Source organism: Glandiceps talaboti, chromosome 14 (genome assembly GCF_964340395.1).
Source record: "Glandiceps talaboti chromosome 14, keGlaTala1.1, whole genome shotgun sequence".
NCBI lineage: Eukaryota > Metazoa > Hemichordata > Enteropneusta > Spengelidae > Glandiceps > Glandiceps talaboti.
This window is the reverse complement of record NC_135562.1, coordinates 7,767,634-7,787,660: the sequence shown is the minus strand read 5'-3', so window position 1 is coordinate 7,787,660 and position 20,027 is coordinate 7,767,634. Positions and strand designations below refer to the sequence as shown.

The 20,027-nt window shown below is 34.3% G+C and overlaps 2 protein-coding genes across 2 annotated transcripts; both read right to left on the bottom strand.

The window, feature by feature from the left end:
• Positions 1 to 2,099: 2,099 nt before the first annotated feature.
• LOC144445196 (eukaryotic translation elongation factor 1 epsilon-1-like) lies at positions 2,100 to 8,958 on the bottom strand. Its single transcript, XM_078134741.1, has 6 exons — positions 8,931 to 8,958; positions 7,722 to 7,846; positions 5,937 to 6,137; positions 5,159 to 5,254; positions 4,427 to 4,486; positions 2,100 to 3,425 (listed from the first exon to the last, which is right to left on the bottom strand). Exons 1-6 carry the CDS (start codon positions 8,956 to 8,958, stop codon positions 3,336 to 3,338), a joined length of 600 nt encoding a protein of 199 aa, XP_077990867.1. The 3' UTR covers positions 2,100 to 3,335.
• Positions 8,959 to 9,106: 148 nt separating this feature from the next.
• On the bottom strand, positions 9,107 to 19,917 carry LOC144445194 (dynein axonemal assembly factor 11-like). The gene is made up of 15 exons (XM_078134740.1): positions 19,818 to 19,917; positions 18,368 to 18,461; positions 17,768 to 17,841; positions 17,484 to 17,561; positions 16,637 to 16,733; positions 15,632 to 15,707; positions 14,703 to 14,813; positions 14,465 to 14,577; positions 13,728 to 13,838; positions 13,026 to 13,118; positions 12,421 to 12,501; positions 11,592 to 11,727; positions 10,834 to 10,977; positions 10,451 to 10,542; positions 9,107 to 9,575 (listed from the first exon to the last, which is right to left on the bottom strand). The coding sequence occupies exons 1-15, from the start codon at positions 19,825 to 19,827 to the stop codon at positions 9,404 to 9,406; spliced, it is 1,482 nt and encodes a 493-aa protein (XP_077990866.1). The 5' UTR covers positions 19,828 to 19,917; the 3' UTR covers positions 9,107 to 9,403.
• Between the last annotated feature and the right edge of the window lie 110 nt (positions 19,918 to 20,027).

The window sequence follows — 20,027 nt, the reverse complement described above, 5'->3', positions numbered from 1 at the left end:
TGGATGTGTTAGCTGCTAACACCACATTGACTGAGATTGGGATTGGATACTTGCAAAGTACAGCTGTTCATAATGTATGTAACTTTTTAAAACATAACAGATGTGTGAAGTCTCTCAATGTTGGATTCCTAGAGTATAGGAGTGAGATGTGGGATCCTATCAAAGAAGCTCTAGAACAGAATAGAACTGTCAAGGATTTCACACTTCGTACACAGCACTATTATAGATATAATCATTCACATGTACATCATTACATACTTGGCGCAGTTCAATGTCTCTTTCCATCTGTTATCAGATCAATAGAGACAAATCAGTGTACACTGAAATCAATCACATTCTGTGCTCGAAGTGATGACATCATGGATGACAAAGTTACTGAGATTCAGAACATCATTGCTAGTCAACAAATACCAACAAATTGGTCCTATGAATACAGTGTGACCCCATTCCTTAATTTCTACAACAACAGCTTTTACAACAACATTGGATATCAACACAAAGTTCAACATAGTGTTGATTAACCAAACATAGTGATTATACAATGTTATACATCACATGTCAATTCACAACTTGAAATCTTTGATTTAGTTATTTCGATTGTACAAGAAAACCTACTGTACAACTAGTTTACATGACAGAATTGTAGAATATTAAAGTATTCTACTACCTTTTTATAGAATAATTTAATATATTTCCAGATGAAAATATAACCAAGAAAATAGAGAGTTGTAATCTTTATCTCTTTAAATAGGTAAGAGAGAAGTTTGGTTTGTGTGTGAATGTTATAGATTCTAAGCAGACAATACAAAAAATGAGAGTAAAGGAAATATTGCAGTCTTTTTATCAAACTCTTCAGTTATCAATTGTAGAGATAACATTGACAGTATAAATGGAAAACAAAGAGCAAATATTTAAACTTTGTGAACCACAGTATATGCAATGTATTCACAATAGTGTTTGAAAGTCGTGTAAACATGTTCTTAAAAGCTAAGAACCACTGGAATATTTTGTATGAATATTTTCAGAATTTGACAAGTGAACGTTCTTTATGTTTACATGTATGGAACCTTGTTAGATTCACTGCCATTACTGTAAATATTGTAAATAAACTGTAAATCAGATTTTAGTTTATTTTTGTACATTTTATCAAATATTTCAGAAATATGACCTATATATACTTAATAATTATACAGAGAACTCCCAAGTTTACCTGAGCCCAATTTCTGTAGTTTTTAAGATTATTTTGACAGAGTGTCATTGTTAAAGACTTTGTACAGGCATTGTAATTCAAGATTTTACAATGTTTCTTATATATACTACATTTTGATGTAATAGATGTATTTCTTATTTTATACACATTTTTTAAATGCAATATCTAGTTTTCCAATAGGATTGAGTTATATTTTCATACATCCAATACTTACATACATTGTACCAATACTTGCATTGATAATTATTGGAACCACACTGAATGAATGGTAAATAAAAATACTGAGAAAAGAGTGAAATTTTTATAGTTTTGAGTTTATTGAATTTGTATAAATGTTGATGTGTGTACATGTGTTGGTGAGATGTCATTTGAGATGGTCTAAAAACAATTAAAATAGTAATATAATAATTAACAATTAATCATCAGTTATGTAAATCAGCTGATACTAAGATATTCACTGACCTATATATTCATTGATGCAAATTATCCACCACCACCCCCCCCCCCCCCCCCCCGCCTCCTTACCGACTACACAGTGAACAGAGATTATGATCTAACGAGATTATCTGTCATTGGTTGATAGAATCACTGTAGTTGTAACAAACTCAACATACTTCTAAACAATGCCAGGTATATGATTATACATCTTTATTCAGATTAGTTGGACAACTCGGTGTTTATATTCACTTAAATTCCAGAAACCCTCATATCAGCATTCCTTATAACTTATCAGGTGGCTACTGCCCTAGACCTTGTTGATAGCCTTAGTTATCAAGCCAGTTCACAGGGCCTACTGCCAATAACTTGTATTGAAAAGGTTGTGCTGGCAAGGACATATGGACAGCGCCCCCAGTGGTGAGTCTGGTAAACACATGGGGACTCCCCTTGCCAGATGGTCAATTTTAATCAGAGCTTGTGTCTACAATTTCAACGTATGATGTTCAAGAAACACTGTTAGCTGGAAACACAGTAAACTGTACTATTTCACTTCCAGCTAACATTGATTCTATAGTCTTCTTGCATCTACAGATAGATTCATGACTAGTGTATTCCAGTAAGATTGTTTACATAACTATGTACATGCAGACAGAATATATATTCAGACAACAGTACAAAAGATTCACTTTCTTCACCGACTTTTAATCAACATTAGACAATTCTACTTTTGGGAAGACACTGACATTTGTGGGGGACATGTTACAATAACATCAAGTCTTTTATATCACAACAGTACCAGATTTGTATACTAACTTTTCTTCCCTTATAATTTAAAATACCACATTAAATTGAGAGGTTGATATTTCTGAACCAAGTATAATCATAGAGAATGGAGAGATCTCTAACATCTATTGGTATTTTTAACAATTTTCAGTGAATACTCTCCAGTTACAGTGAGTTCACTTTTAACACTATAAGTCAGCTGTGTTTAGTACTCCACTATATAAATCTAGGCAGTCTTTAGAAAAATAAAAGTTGACAAAAAAATGACAAAATAATTGACAAGAATGATTCAGTACAACAATGTTATACAAAAATTCAAATTCAAAATGTATTTATTATTTCACTCGGTTATTCTTCATTGAAGTATTTGTTAGGTTGACATATGAAGTTGGTACTTTGTAAATTCTGATAACTGAACACTGGGTGCAGACCGGTGATGAGTGGTAGATTACTTGCTCTGGCTGTCACACTTCGTGAAACTGTTTGTCTGCTTGCAAGGACTATCAGGGCACAATAATAAGTGTATTATATCTACTTCTATATCTATGCTGTAAGGACGCCCTCAAACATTTTCACAAAACATGGTGAGGATGAAACATTACTTACATGTATGCATATTATGGTATAAATTTGGATTATGTTTATTGAAAATGTGTATAATTAACTATTGAAGCTATAAATTCATTTAGTCTCTAGCTTAGCTTTCTCCTGTTACAATGTGCTACATATATGTTTGCTAAGTGCTGACAACTGTAATTGACGAATACACTGTACTTCACAAATACCCTATGTACTGGACGAATACACTACGGTATGTACTTGACGAATGTGCTACTACTTAGTGCTATGAAAATGGTACTTGAAGAATACACGTATCACTCAGTGCTCTGAATACACTAGAATGCTAATAAATACCACTGGTAGCTGTATATAATGTATTCTTGGGAAATATCAACAATGGCAAATGTTGTTGGATATCTGGATACCTTTGAACCTGTGAAAGAAAATAAACTGATTTTAATTAGAAGCATGACTACCATGACGACAATTATTCATATATCACCCAATATGAGTGAGCTGTAAAGAACTTTAACTTGTGAGGGCGCTGTAAAAATTCTGTCAACTACATGAAGTTCCCCTTGTGAGGGTGCTGTGACGTTTTATTATAGAGTATGAACTTCACCTTGTGGGGGCGCTATATATGATATAAACTTCAGCTTGTTAGGGTGTTGTAACAACATTCGATCCCTGTTGTACATGACTTTCACCTTGTGAGGGCACTATCACTTCTTCACTACCCACCAATATGTACATGGTGAAAGCACTGTTATAAAGTTATTTCAGACAATAAATTAACATGCTTCACTGTAGATTCTATCAATGCATACACCAGTATTGCCAGGAAAATATTTTCTGAGATAGGATGAGGAGAGGGTGTTTACTGAATATTTGCTTTGATAATATTATCAGGAAGGATATCTGTTCATATTTTGAAATCGTGAGAGCAAGGTGACATAGTCAGGGTTGGGGTGGGGGTGGGGGTTGGGATTGGGGGGCTAAACAGTACCACTCATGATAATAAACATAATAACTATTAAAACACGCCATTCTCATACAGCCTTCAGTGATTGGCTGAGATCATGTCACATAGTGACCTCAATTTGCATACAGCAGGCAAAATTCATTTTCTATTTTACCTAGGGCACTAATGCAAAATCATGACAGTCCTACTAGTGATTCATTTTGACTCTGGACAGAATGTGTCTGAGAATATGATGTGTTATAAAAACACTTATTGCCTTGCCTTATTCGGGCACTAGTTGATGGATATCATATCACCCCTCACACTGTTATGTAGTAACCATGTCTTTCATGTTTCAGCCATAGGAAATAATTGCTACATAACACCCCTCCTGGTAAATGATGTCTACCAGTGCCCGAATAAGGCAAGGCAATAAGTGTATAATATGCTGTTTTAATTGATACGATACTTACATTATCAAACCACCTTGATAGATTCATAAATTTTTGTTTCTCCTGCATGGTTGATTCAGACTGTTGAAGATAAAAAAAAAAGGTATACTGGAGTGAATAGGCATTTTTACATGCATTTTGTCAATGACATGAAATGGTGGGGGGTGGGGGTGGGGGGAGGGGGGGGGCAAGATTTTCCAAATCTGTCTACACATCTAACTAATCACACACACATGCACTCACATGGTTCCCACATACACACATGGTTCCCATACACACACATGCACACACATGGTTCCCATACACACATGCACACACATGGTTCCCACACACTATCTATCATAATAACAACATGCCTGCATTCAAAGGTTATCTAGAAATGCACCATAAAATAGAAACTTTTCCATCGCTGACATTCAATGCATTTCTTATCAACATTGTTTGCATGGTAAGTGTCAGTACGAGTGTGGTCGGTGTAATAGAAATAATGGTACATGTACACGAGCAGTGTCACATATTTTGCCTGCCATTCAATGGGTTGACATTCTCAACTAAAGTTCAATGATGCCCCCGCGTACAGCTTGGGCATCATTAGAATTTTGGTGAAGAGTGCCAGCCCTTACGCAGACACTAAATTGTGATAATGCCCATGCTGGCATGTGTTATTACTTAAATAAAACATGCACTTATCTCATACAAATACAATTGCTCCATATCAAGAGTTGCAATTTATAATGTCATGCCCATACTTACTAAAATGGAATGTAAACCATAATACAGCAATAAGTCAGCTATACTAAAGTGATATCCTGACATATATACTCTGTCTGATAGGTAATGGTTCAATTCCTGTCAAGAAAAAAGAAAGGTGCTATTAATAGCGATAATTGTGAATTGTCTGTTAATGAGGGAGTCAGGATGGATGGATGGATGGATGGATGAATGAATGTGTGTGTGTGTTCTCTATGTATGTATGTATGTATGTATGTATGTATGTATGTATGTATGTATGTATGTATGTCTGTCTGTCTGTCTGTATGTATGTATGTATGTATGTATGTATGTATGCATGCATGTCTGTCTCTGTCTGTCTGTATGTATGTATGTATGTGTGTGTGTGTGTGTGTGTGTGTGTGTGTGTGTGTGTGTGTGTGTGTGTGTGCACATATGTTTAGGCAGGCGGGCAGGTAAGTAGGTGTGTCTGTGTCTGTATGTGCATCTGTACCTGTTACTGTATCTCTGTACACATGCATACATGTGTATATATACAGATATGAATGTTTGCACACCTACATATTAAACATACAAAAATACCGAGAATACAGCTCAAATTGCTTTATAAATTATATATCTCTTTCCTTTGTGCATTGTTCTTTGTTGTGCTCACTCCTAGAACAACAAAATTGAAAACAAACAACAATAAACAAAGGAAATAAAGGTAAACAAAGCAACTGATCCCTCTTCTTACATGCAGATTTTAATCTGATTGACAAAAATACAAAAAATATGCATGTATTGATGAAATTCTCACCTTTAAAACTGTCTTGACTTCTTCTCTACTATTACACCTATCTACCTGTGTTACTCTATAATCTAACCACTGACCAACTACAGCTTTCTGTTCACAAGAACCACCTAGTAATTTCTGTTTGCCAGACTTCTGTGTTAAATATTTTGTGATTGAAGCCAATCCTGTGATACTGCCACCATTTTCTGTATGTAGAACCGGTGTCTGTAAAAAATCACATCAAATTAAAACAACATTTGTTAAAATGTAGAACAGTGGAATGATCATACATGAATAGGGAACTTGCAAACCTGCCATGTTGAATGTTGCATCATGGGAAGTGTGATAATATTAAATACTGATCAATTAGCATTGTGAACAATAATGTTGCATTGTTTGTAACCACAAATAATCAATTCATTGTTACCCTGACAATTGTGAGAGATTAATTTTGTCAGTAGCACCAGATTAGGTATTAAGATAATCCCATAGTCCTTTGCATCTGAGCATGCTCAGTCTGGATTACAAGTTCCCCATTGCACAATACAATGTACATTAAAAACATTGTACATGTATATACTAGAATTCTCCCTGACCTAACCAGTGTTGCAGCAAGAGGTTTTTTTGGGGTCATTTGACACACATTTTTTGGACCTGACCCACAATTATGGAAGTGATGGGTCACAGATGACCCACACTAAAATTGTATACAAATATGTTTACAACATGATCACGTCTATAGCAACAGCCAAATGATCATGTATATTGCATTGATAACAACAGGGTTGGATAGGCAACTGTATAATCATTCAGCAAATATCTAGCATGGATTGGCATGTGGGTAAATATATTTTTTTTACCTATACAGTTGTGCTACAACGCCATTGGCACTTTTTTACCAAAAGAATTTATGATGACCCAGAAAAATGAAAGTCTCGGGACATTATGTCCCACTCTTTCAAAAGGCTGGCTGCAACACTGATTAACTAAATATTGACTTTTGAGATAACATCAATCTACTGTTCTGATTGTAGATGAATTAATTGATGTGTTATCTGAAATATCTTCAATTTACATGTCATTACCCTTGGCCTTGAATTAACCTCAGACCACTATATATCTTCTATAGTGGTCTGAACAAAGTAACACATGACACTACTACACGGATGACATTGCAACGGCTTATCACAAAACTACATAAATGATATTACTAGTATTAGATGCAGTACTGTAAGGGTTTTGCTATATTAGTTATCACTCACTATGCTACAATCAATTTTGTTTTGGTTTGCAAACCCCGTAAGAGAACAAATACAACGAAAAATGGCGAGAAACAACATGAAATAGAAATAGAATAAAAAGCATTGTATTTGCAAACAAAAACAAAGCTACAATTATTGCAGCTATATACTGGTTTAGGCCACAAAGTGGGAACTGCTTTCAAATGCATGATGCACTGTACAATGTACATTCTCTGTAGGCTCGTGTAGCAGTACGCCAGTAGAACACAACTGCTATAGTACATTTATATATACCAAGCCCTCAATTGTTTATGTACCAAGCCTTCATTTTTTTAACACAGAGAAATTGATTCTTGTTCCTTACATCGCGAAAATATATTTTTCTAGGAGACACTGCATCAAACATCGCGATCGTCTGGCTGCTCAGAGATAATGAATGAATACAAATTAATTGAACATGGATATCGAACAATATGTTACGGATAAACCGAATATAAACGTAAATAGTCCATTTTCCATTTAAGTGAATATGCGTACAGAAACATATCATTTACTTTGTTATTTTTACCTTTGTTTCACTGGATACATTCACTTTGACGCTATTTACACCCAAAAATTTGGCGATAGATCGTACATCCTGCTTCAAGTCGGCCATGATGAAACTAGACAATGTGTTTGTTGGCTGTTTCCATCCTCACAGAAATTTACGACCAGCAGTTTTTTTAATGTAGGAAAAGATTCAGTGACGACGTTTTCAGCGAAATTGCTTGAAAAATGTGTTTATTTATTCAATTTCCACATGTAATGAGAGTGAAAAGTAAAGATGCCCCTTGATTTTCTTATTAATGACAAACTTCAACTCGACATACTTGCATATTCGAAAAACAAGAGCATACAGACTTCTATTGCTTGGTGGCGCACTTCCAATTAATTTTCATGACTATTTCTTTATGAGCAGGTATGAATAGCAGAAACAGCAATAGAATAATTGTGAATTGAACTGAAAACTGGAGTTTTTACATTCAAACTTACAAATTGAAGAGAAGTGGAACAGCTAAATATTTTCAAATTAAAAGCAATATTATATCATTCATTCACTCACTCACTCACTCACTCACTCACTCACTCACTCACTCACTCACTCACTCCCTCACCCACCCACCCACTCATTCAATGTTAGATATGGCAGAAGCATAATCTAGTTTTCCTACATATTTTAATTCATAGCAAAAGGAAAATATCATCCAACAGCAAAAGATACATTGCTAGTTCAGAACAGCATGATACAGCCTTGTATCAATACCATGAAAATATACAGCATAACTCAATAAGTACAAAATATCCTAAATCTTGCATGTATGATACAAACTAACACACACTGACACTACTGGAAGAAACAGTGTTCAAAAAATTGAAATACGAAAGCATAAATACAGAGATATCTCACAAAATCAGAAACATACACTTCACAAAATATACACTGAATGTCTTTTTCTTTGTATTTTGTTAACTTACTTCTCTACAATTCAAGTATTAGATTACATATTTATATCATAAAATTTACAATCAAAATATTTTCAGAGAAAAATAGTTGTGCCTCCTTCATGGTCTTTAAAGATTGCAGAAATACAAGTACAACTGATTGGACGGTTTAATATCACAAAAAAAACACAAGTTTCAAGATATTGACCTCAAATAACTTTACATGAGTTCAGCCATATGGTATGTATACAAAGTGCACAATGCAATGCTAATACACCATATTCCAGCATCCTACCTACATTCCGTTCATCTTCCAAAGACATGTCACAAAAGAGCACCCAGATGAGAAAGGCTAAAATCAATGTGACATGACGTGCAGCAGTGAACACAATGTACCTCAGACAATTCCTTGAGCTCATGAAAAGTACTTGTTCTTAAAAAATGTTAGCAGAAAATTTTACTGATTGAGAAAGCAACCAACTTTTGAATTGGAACACTGAGAAATTGTGCCTGTTTCCTGTTAAAGTGGGCCATTGTAATCATAATCATGGCCCTCACATTCCTGCTTCTGAACAGCACTCCCAGTGGCCAAACTATCAAATCTTTTGTTTTCCTAATAACCGGAATATGGCATTTTAGATTTTATTTATGCAAATCATACTAATCAGTATTGTTCTTGTACATAATACCAACGCACTGATATTTTTACCTTGTTTTTTTATCTTTATAAAAATCTACAAAAAATACTGATAGTATTAATATAAAATTTTATATCAATGGAGGCACATCAGGATCATCCACAAAGTCTTCACTATTTGGTCGATCTTTGACAATCTTCTTGTTAACACCAACATACGGTCCTACTGTTTGCTTTTCATTGGTGACCATCAAATCTACATGTTTGGCTGCAGTTGGGTCAACTTCAAGTCTTTCATGTCTTCTACGAAGAAGAAGGATGAGAAACACAATAACATTTTACAAAAGCATGAATAAGTTTAACTTTTACATAAAAAATTACCATGGAAACAGTTTATTAAAATAAAATAATTTTTTTCTCAAAAAGTAGTTACAATTACATATTCTTTATTAGAAATCAAAAGAGATTCTTTGTTTTAGAGAAAAGTTGTGGGGGATTGGTTCGTAAGAGAGTGAAAGAGGCAACTGAAGTTCTGTTACCAAGCAAGCTACTGCTGAACTTTATTCAACTATAACTACATATAAAGGGTTACACCACGTGTAAGATTATTCAATACAGAAATGGTCGCGTGATCAGGGAATGGTATTTATGGTTATTATCTTTATTACCGCAAGAGATTATTTTAGACTTTGAGTTTCCAACAAAAGTTTTATGTCATACTTATTATTGTCTACTTTTGTGTAAAAATTATGAACTATATGCAAACAGGACTGTGCTGACAAGATCAAAATATGTCTGATGAAACAGTGCTATTTATACTTGAATGAGAAAATTGGATTTATTATTTTAAGTGGAGCTGATAAGAGTGGGGTTTTTTGCCCAGAATTGTTCACTTTGTGATAATGTGGGCTAAACAATGTTTGCGTGTCACTGAGTCAGAAAATACCATGAGCTATACAAAAATCCAATATGGTTGCCATTTCCAAGATGGCCACCAACCCTAATGTGATAACCCATTCCTAGGAAAAACATAGCATGAACAAATAAAGAAACATGTGTCATCCATCATAAAACTGTATGAGTAATAAATCTGTGGTTCATTAATTTCCATAATTTGTGATCATAATAATTGGTACATAAATGCATTATTTTGGTAAAAACATATGACAAACACTTACTTTTTCTGAGGGGACAGTTCTTTATCTTGGTTGGTAGATTTCTTATACACTGGAACTGTTGGCTTCTTTAATGCTTTCACCACTTGTGTAACCTAAAAAGATATAACAATAAAAATGTACGTCCTCAAAATGAATATTTTCCGTGGTACAGGAATCTATGCACATTTCACTAGATTCCCCAATCTGTTATCAAAGTCACCCCCACCCCCACCCCCACCCACCCAAAGTTGTTTTCATTATACATGATATGAAAATCTATGCCAGTTATTTGGCAAAAATTTCCCCCTTTGTTACCAGGGTTACCATCCTAAAGTATAGTACAAGAGGTGGAATGCTATGCAACATTTAACAGATTCCCTCCTCTGTTAGAAGAGTGTCCACACCTTACCAAAAACACAGATAAACTCCAAAAGTGACTTTATTAAGCCTACCTTTGGCATTGTAACCAGTAAATGTCCTGTCGCCTGAGATCTCTTGGCTGTACTTGAATCAGGATTTACTTCTTCATGTAAGACGATTTGTAAAATCTATGAAAAAAAAATAAATATAATTTGATGCAGTTTATTCATTATCATGGTAATTTTTTTACGTCACACCCTTCTTTGCTTGTTGATTTCAACTTTAACACATGTCAATCAAACAAGCTAACCTCACTTTACACATACTATACCTTTAATTTCAACTTTGACATCTGTTGTCATAGAAACAAGCTATCAGCCAATCACAGTACAAATATCTTTAGAAATGTCACACACACAAGCACACTAAGCCAATCACAACACACACCATACCTTTTATATCAAGGTTGACATCTGTTGTTATAGAAACAAGCTATCAACCAATCACAGTACATATACCTTTCTTGTAATTTGAACTTTGACATCAGTTGTCATAGAAGCAAGCTGCCAGCCAATCACAGCACACCTACCTTTCCTTTGATTTGAACTTTGACAGCTGTTGTCATAGAAGCAAGATATTAGCCAATCACAGTACACATACCTTTCCTGTAATTTGAACTTTGACATCTGTTGTCATAGAAGCAGGCTGCCAGCCAATCACAACACACCTACCTTTCCTTTGATTTGAACTTTGACAGCTGTTGTCATAGAAACAAGCTATTAGCCAATCATGGCACACCTACCTTTCCTTTGATTTCAACTTTGACATGAGTTGGCTGTATATCTACATCCATAAGCGATGTATCTAAGTATTTATAACACGCTACATCTAATACTATAGCGTTGTTGTCTTCATCATCAGACAGACTGAACGGAATTCTGAAAACAAACAAACAAAGACAAGATTATGGTGTTGAGTTAAAAATTAATGCAGCACACATCCCCAGAAATAAAAGTCTTCATATTTTGCTGTCACTTTGTTCAAAAAGACCCCAACTCATTTTTTTTAAAATCAAGAACAAAAATAAATCACCATGCAATATTTTAGATGAGATAACAAAAACTAAACTATAAACACATCACAATGTTATACTTCAAAATGGCCACAAAGCACTTTGTTCACTCAATAGGGAAAACAATAGATTGAAAATTTCCTTGGACACAAGATAGTGAACAACCAAGTAGCTGTAGTGATTCTGAAAACACTGAGATCAAACTGTAATTTGGTGAAGATTTATTGAATCAAACCAATACAGCAAACTTGTAATCCAGTCTGAGCGTGCTCAGATGCAAAGGACTATGGGATTATCTGTGGTTATCGTAATAACAAATCTGGAGCTACTGATAAAATTAATCTCCCACAATTGTCAGGGTAAATATGAATTGATTATTTGTGGTTACAAACAATGTAACAATATTGTTTACAATACTAATTGATCAGCATTTATTATCACATTTCCCATCATGCAACATTCAACATGGCGGGTTTGCAAATTCCCTATTGGTCTGGTGACACATTGGAAATAGTAACCAATGAAAGCAGAGAAATTGAATATAACTATACTGACTTACTTGGCTTCATTGACGTTCAATTTTTTGCCATCGTTTGTTTCAAGTCTGACTTGTCTTTTCATAACCTGTGGACCAGATGATCTGAAAATAAAATAAAAAAACGTCAAAATCTAATGTTCTGTATAATATCTGTCATGAAACAAAAACTTGTTTGCTATCCTAGCATGTCTGTATTTGAGTTTTTCATTTTTAAATTATTCCCCCTCCCCAACAGATTTTTTTGTCAAAAATTATGGAGTATTTGAACTTAAATGGGCACAAGTTGAGTTATAAGCTTTTTGTATGAAATTTCGATTGATCTGGAGAATATATCTGGAGAATATATAAATTACATCATCAGACTCTTTATGAGTTATATCCTAGTACCAGATGTGAGTTCAGTCAATTGCAAGTGATGGTTAAAGTATACTTCAGTAAGCAGAATACCATGAGTATACCTTGCAAGAAAAAATGGAGTGACAAAACGTACAAACTCGGCTTTTGCCCCTTTAAACAGTCACTACTTCTGCATCTTTGTAATGGAAAGGAACAACACAAAAAATGTAAATATTACAAGTATAAATTTGTACTAAAGCTAGATGATAACAATAACCATAACTACGTACTTTTTCTCTGATTCTTTCTTCTTCGATTCTTCTATCTGTTTATGTACTGCTATCCTTGATTCTGGTGTAAATGCAACTTCCTCATCCCAAAACCTGTAAGTTATCATCATGCAAATAATCACACACACAAATTACATACAATGAAATAATAAACAAACAAACAAATGTTAAATAAACAAATAGTACACAAATAATAAACAATCACACAAATAATAAATAATGCAATAATGAACAAACAAATAGTACATAAATAATGAACAATCACACAAACAAATAATAAATAGTACACAAATAATGAACAATCAAACAAACAAATAATAAATAGTACACAAATAATGAACAATCAAACAAACAAATAATAAATAGTACACAAATAATGAACAAACAAATAATAAATAGTACACAAATAATGAACAATCACACAAACAAATAATAAACAAATAGTACACAAATACCGAACAAACGAACACAAATAATAAACAAACAAATAGTACACAAATAAAAAACAAACAAATAAATAATAAACAGTCAACCGAACCATAATATTTAAGTATGTGGATTTTAATTTTAAAATCTATTACTATTTTACTCACAATTTAACTAAATTTAATAACAATATCTGTTTTGATCAATTTTGTACCAAAATGTGATAAAATACTATAAATTTTTTATTTGAAACCCTTTTTAGGTTATTTTACTCACTCTGCCTCTTTTTTCTTTTCTTCTTCTATTTCTTTCTTCTTCTCTTCATCTGTCTTTTCCCTTTCTTCATCTACATCATCACCTTGGTCTTTCCTCTTATCAAAGTCTCCTCTGTTTGAAGGAACAAAATTGTCAATGAATATATAATTGTCAGAGATGACACTTTCCCAGTGATGAAACTATTGACCTCAGGGTTTATACTCAAGATCAGGGCTCGAAATCAACAGTCGTTCCATGCCCACAGACTGCCAATTCTCGGTACCTGCTTTTTACCTCATGCCAGAGGGTCTAAATAGAACAAGGTCGACTTTCTCTCACACACGCCTTTAGTAATGTATGTGAAATGCATGGAGCAGAAGTTATAATGTTGACCAGGAAATCAAATGTTTGTTATTTTATGATGTGCCTAAGCAGTAATAGTCTATTTCAGGTACTGAAAATTGTCCTAAGGTAGAAATTAACAGTATTCCCATGTTCACAGACTACCAATTCTTGTCATGGGGCTGCCATAATTTGCAGCTGGTAGCCCACTCAGGTTACCACTGATTATGTGATGATATATAAAGGATGGAAGATTTACAGACATGAAAGTACTTTAATAACAAATAGAGGAATTCTGTTCTCAGTTCAGAAATATGGGACTATTGGTGACCAACTTTGGACTACCGATTTCTGAAATCCACTGGGACTACCAAAGAAAATTGTTATACTCTCCATGTATATACAATCTTACTTACTTATTAATGTCTGTATACCATCTTCCATCAAAACCAGCTTTCTTTTCTTTCTGAGCATGTTTCTTAGCTTCTTTGATTCGTTCATCTTCTTCAGCTTCAGCTTTCTCTTTCGCCTTAAAACAAAACAATTTTCAGTTAGATTTTGTGATTATGACCAACAAAGACTGGTTTGCAAAAATATTAAAAGTTCAAAGGTCAGCTGAAAGGTTAAAGGTCATACACATAACCCGATACTTACTCTTTGTCTGGCATATTCTTCCTGTTGTTCTAATATTTGAGGTCTAATTTCATCAATAAGTTGAAGAGCTACAATTCTTTCTGATTTACTTATCTTTTTACCGTCTAGTCTCTGTAAAGGAAAATACAAAAATGGGTGTTAAGATACGGTAGTAATCTTTACAGTCCTGGATATGGGTTTTGCGGACCAGTCGTTCAGCTCAAGTTGGGCCCGTAAGCCATACTAGCAAGGTCCATAAAACCCATATCTGGGCCATAAAGGTTTTATCATATACCCCATGTAGTGATATGGAAACATCATTTGAATCACATAATCACATAAATTGGCAGTGATATATTATTTTAGGTACAGAAGTAGTAGAGATATGAGTAATAAAATCTAAGTTAAATCACTGAGCAAATGAATATTCACAAGTGTACAACTTGCCATATTTGGTCAAAGTGTACCAGGACATGCATAATACAGAAATTATTGCCAGAGTTCGATGTGCGTATACTCTCCCTTAAATTACATAGGAAGCAATACTGGGTATAAAACAAAGCAATAATATAATAATAAAGTCAGTTTCACTTTCTAACTCTGTACACAAAGTATTTAAAATAATTAATACAGACCTATAGTGACACAACAGTCCTCATACAACTTCCTCAAAACCCAAGAGGAGCATACAAGCCATTGCATTGCAGCCTTTCTTAGTGCATAGGACTTTAAATTATTTTGGCATCCTACCATGTGTCAAATTTTACCGTTGGGCTGACTGGGCCCGGGCACAATTATGGTTCACATAAATAACAGTGGCTAGACTCTCAAACTTTCAACTTGAAGATTCAAGCTGACCACTTTAACCAGTTGATCAGGTGATATATTTTGACTAATTTACACAGGAATAATTTGTAAACCTAGTCATGTCATTTGTTATTTTGACTTACTTGTAATTGTGGTAATGTTGCTAACACATACTCTCTGTAACCTTCATAGTTAATACAGGGATTTCCAGTAAGAAATCTGTAAAACAGAAAAACTTTTTGTTTTTAAACATTATCTCTCCATTAATATATCTCCAATAATCTCAACATCTAAACTTTGATGCCTTTCATCTACTTCTACTGAAATCAATATCAGACAAAAATTATAATGGTTACAAAATATACGAGGGAATCATTTGGGAAAAAAAAGGTATCATCTTTAAAAATTGAATATAAAACACCCACATTATCTCTTTTGAGTCTGTAATTATAGAAACAACAACTGCCCCCTATAATGCTGAGTTTGGCAAAAAAAATTAAGCTGTGGGTACAACTCTTGCAGTTGAGTTCCTCAAGTGTTATAACATAGTGGTTTTGCACTGATATACAAACAAATCATGGCTGAATTCTAACTTCAGCCACTACCCCATACTTTGCTTTCATATGCAATGCAGATGGGAAAAAAATAGCTGTGGCAGACAGACTAACAATAAAGCTTGGCTGGCTAATTAGGTGGTTCACTGCAGCTTAGTAATAGTAGAATACACAAAGATGAAAAGTACAACCCACCAAAAAATACCGGTGCATTTGCTTGTTTGTGGTAAGCAAGAATGAGACAAGTTTCATAGAATGTAATTAGTGATGGTAAATAATCTCAGCATAAATACTACATGACTCCAGGATTCCATAACTCTGTTTACTGATATCTAACGCAACATGTTATAATAATCAAATCCAACTGTTACTGCTACATTATACCTTCCACAGATATACACAAACTGATAAAAGCATTATGTGAATCTATACCAGAGATGTCACTGTTGTTTTGTATCAGTTGTATCGTTTTTTGTTGTTTTTTTACCTCATTTTGCATTTGCTTAAAGTCTTTCCTTAGCTCACTTCATTGAAGTAAACATACCGGTGTTTTTTTGCTGGTTGTATATTAAAATAGACATGTATATTACTTACATTTCTTCTAAATTATAGTTGCCAGAAAGACATTCTAAACTTGTTAGTTCTCCCACAAAGTTCACAGTCAGATCAAGTTTCTTTAGTGACTCACAACCTATATAGAGAAAAATGTCACAATAAAATAACAATGAATTTTTTGTAAAAATATATAATTTTTAATTGTAAAATTGTTTTCTTTCCTTTCCAATACATTTCAATTTGGATAGGTATTCTATTCTCCTAGAGATAACAGTGTGTTTACATAACTTCCAGTGCATGCAGGGATGTGTTTATCTGAACATCAATTTTTTTTTAAAATCGCACTGTGCAAGCTTACCATTTGAGTGCTACGAACAATGGTCCTCACAAGTGCATGTCATGTGCATACATGCATGTTTTTGTTAATGCACTGTACAGCAAATAATATTAGTATGCAGACATACACATACATACACACACACACACATACATACATACATACATACATACATACATACATACATACACACACACATACATACATACATACATACATACATACACACATACATACATACATACACACACACATACATACATACATACATACATACATACCAGGTACATGAACACACAGACACACAGACACAAACATAGGCACAGACATACATACATACCAGGTGCACACATAAACACACACACACACACACACACGCACGCACACATGCACACACACACACATATACACACACACATGCACGCACGCACACATGCACACACACACACACACACACACATATGTAATCACAGATACTATACACACATGTAATGAAAGCTGTTATCATATGAGAAAGGAAACAATAACCATTTTGACAATGACATTTACCTTCTAAATTTTCAACTCTTTCAATATTGTTGAGTGCTAAGTTGATATATTCCAGTTTCTTTAATCTGCCAACATTTTCTAAAGAAGGAAAAAAGAATATAAAAACTACTGAACTGAAGTAGACACACACATGAAAAATAAAAAATAAAAAATAAAAATCTACCTCCCCATTTATTTTAAAATTGAATGAAATCGGAACCACACAATTTTTTTTACACCTACATTTTTAACTAGAGCACAAGCTACTAAAAACATAAGATAGAGTATAGATTGTATTTACTTACCTATTTTAGGTATTAGGTTACTCTGTAAATACAAAATCTTCAAATCTCGACACCATTTATCAATATGTTCTATTCTGTAACAATAAAGAAGGGAGTCACTTTCTGTCCTAAACATTGGGAGTTCACCGGAGTACTCATTTACATAATGACTCCATGTGACATTATGTAGTCAATTAGGCTGATGATGTTATCACTCCCCATTGCAACCAATCACTTTGAGTGTGTATTTTCCTACCACTCAGTTAAAGTGCATAATTTTGAAATCACAATAATGGCTTCATGTTGATAGCATCACAAGGAGTTAGCAAGAAGTGAAGCAAAATCAGATGTAACATAGACCAACTACTCTGTGTACATGTATTAGGAATATCTTACAATGACAACTCTATTTGCACTACAAGGTAATACATATGTACCAGAGATTACTTGCACTGGTGCATGTGCATACTAGTGGTATTTGCACTGCAGTGCAATACTGAAAACATTACTGCATACCTGCATGCAAATGATATGCAAATGAGGACAGGATAATTCATGCAAAATACCCTGAGTACGCCACACTTGCACTCGCACATCATGGGGTTCTGTCATAATACTCACTTTTCAATATCTTGTTGATGCAAGGACACTTCTTCCAGAGTTGAAATCTCTAGGTTATTATGTTCGGCTCTGCTACGAATCAAGTCTTCTGTTACTATGGAAACAAAAACACAATTTCATCATTTAATCCTGACAAATAGTAATATTTTATCTGATTTTCAATGTCGGCACAGAACAGTGTCACTGCTTATCACTTTCTGTAAAGTTATTCATATCTTTGGAATATGTTTTATAGGCTAAGGTCATGGGAAAGTCAAGGTCTTTCAAGAAAGACATCTCTATTATCCATTACAGTTTTTGTGTAAATATTGAGTTTAACTACATAAGTATGCTGCCATTCGGTCAAATTTGCATATGATACATGTGCTTTGTACCAGGTTTGAATGAAATGAACATTGTCTGAGAAATGACGTATTACTATTACATGTATGTATGGATGCAATTATGCGCACAGAAACAATTGCAAGTTGAATTTGATGTTGTAACTTGTACGGAGGGAGCATGCTGTAACTTGTATGGATGATCACAACACAGCTGTCATCATAACAGCTTACCGACACCGATGTACTGTGGTGATTACATGATGAACGGATAGAGCCATGGTGTGTGAAGGGAGGGTGGAGGGAGGGGAAGGGGAATCAAAATTGCTTGCCACCCTAGTTAGGGTGCACCAGTGACAAGCAACTTTTTGAGCATGAATTAGCCAATGTAGGAATTACATATTTTACACTGACGACCTACATCTTCGAACCTTCATGTCAGCAAGACACATGTGAGATTTAAATGCTCCCATTCAGATCACACATTGACAACCATAATATCTTCAAATTTTATATAAAGGCGATATACTGAGATAAAACTTATTGTACTGTGACTGTGGGTGGTTTTACATATCAATTAAAATGGTTCAAAATACAATGCTATGACCACAAAGCCTGTACCACACAACATATCCAATTTCAAAAATGCAAACCAAATGATAACATTACAGAGACTGAACCAGCTGTGAGCAAAAAATTCAAAAATGAAATGATTTTGACAGTTTCCCAGACGCCACCTGTGGAAACATTTGAATAAATTATTCAACATAATTTGAACAGAGTGCTAGAGTTTCTCCTCCACCCTATTTTATTCACTAATATTAATAACATAAGTACGTCTTTCCCTTTATGCTGAAAACCAGGGGAATTATCATTGCATTCACATTCGGTATAAAGACTGTCCATTACGTGTATCTGATACATGTTGTAAACTTGCAAACAAAATATGCTATGTACATGTACATCTACTGTAGCTATATTACTGTTAGTGTTAGTTCTGCCGGAGCTCAGTGCGCTTGCACGAGTTGCAGACGGTGCACGCGTTTCGCTCAACACCGGAGAACGAAGGGACGACTTACTCCGTCTGCAATCATGACTAATCTACTGTATAAAGAAGTTCTTTTACTTACTTCGAACCATATCTCCACGTCTATTTTCCTTCTGGAGTACGAAATATCCACAAACAGCACGATAACACGCTAACTAACGTGTTCAAGGGAAGGCGCCTCCGTTAGGATCAGCTGGTATGTTTTGGTTACATATGACCCTTTAAGATACCACGAATTATCACAGGATTCCACTTGAAATATAACAAAGAAACAGTTTATCTATTCAAATCC

Bases quoted from the DNA above. Each gene is read 5' to 3' on its own strand.
- LOC144445196 (XM_078134741.1), bottom strand. From the start codon at position 8,958: ATGTCTTTGGAAGATGAACGGAATGTAG. The intron at 7,847-8,930 runs GTAGGATGCTGG...AATTTCTGTGAG, and splicing joins GGAAGATGAACGGAATGTAG to GATGGAAACAGCCAACAAAC. The intron at 4,487-5,158 runs GTAAGTATGGGC...TATCTTCAACAG, and splicing joins ATGGTTTACATTCCATTTTA to TCTGAATCAACCATGCAGGA.
- LOC144445194 (XM_078134740.1), bottom strand. The intron at 13,839-14,464 runs GTAAGTAAGATT...TCCTTCAAACAG, and splicing joins TGGTATACAGACATTAATAA to AGGAGACTTTGATAAGAGGA. The intron at 10,978-11,591 runs GTAGGTGTGCCA...TTTTTTTCATAG, and splicing joins AAGTTGAAATCAAAGGAAAG to ATTTTACAAATCGTCTTACA.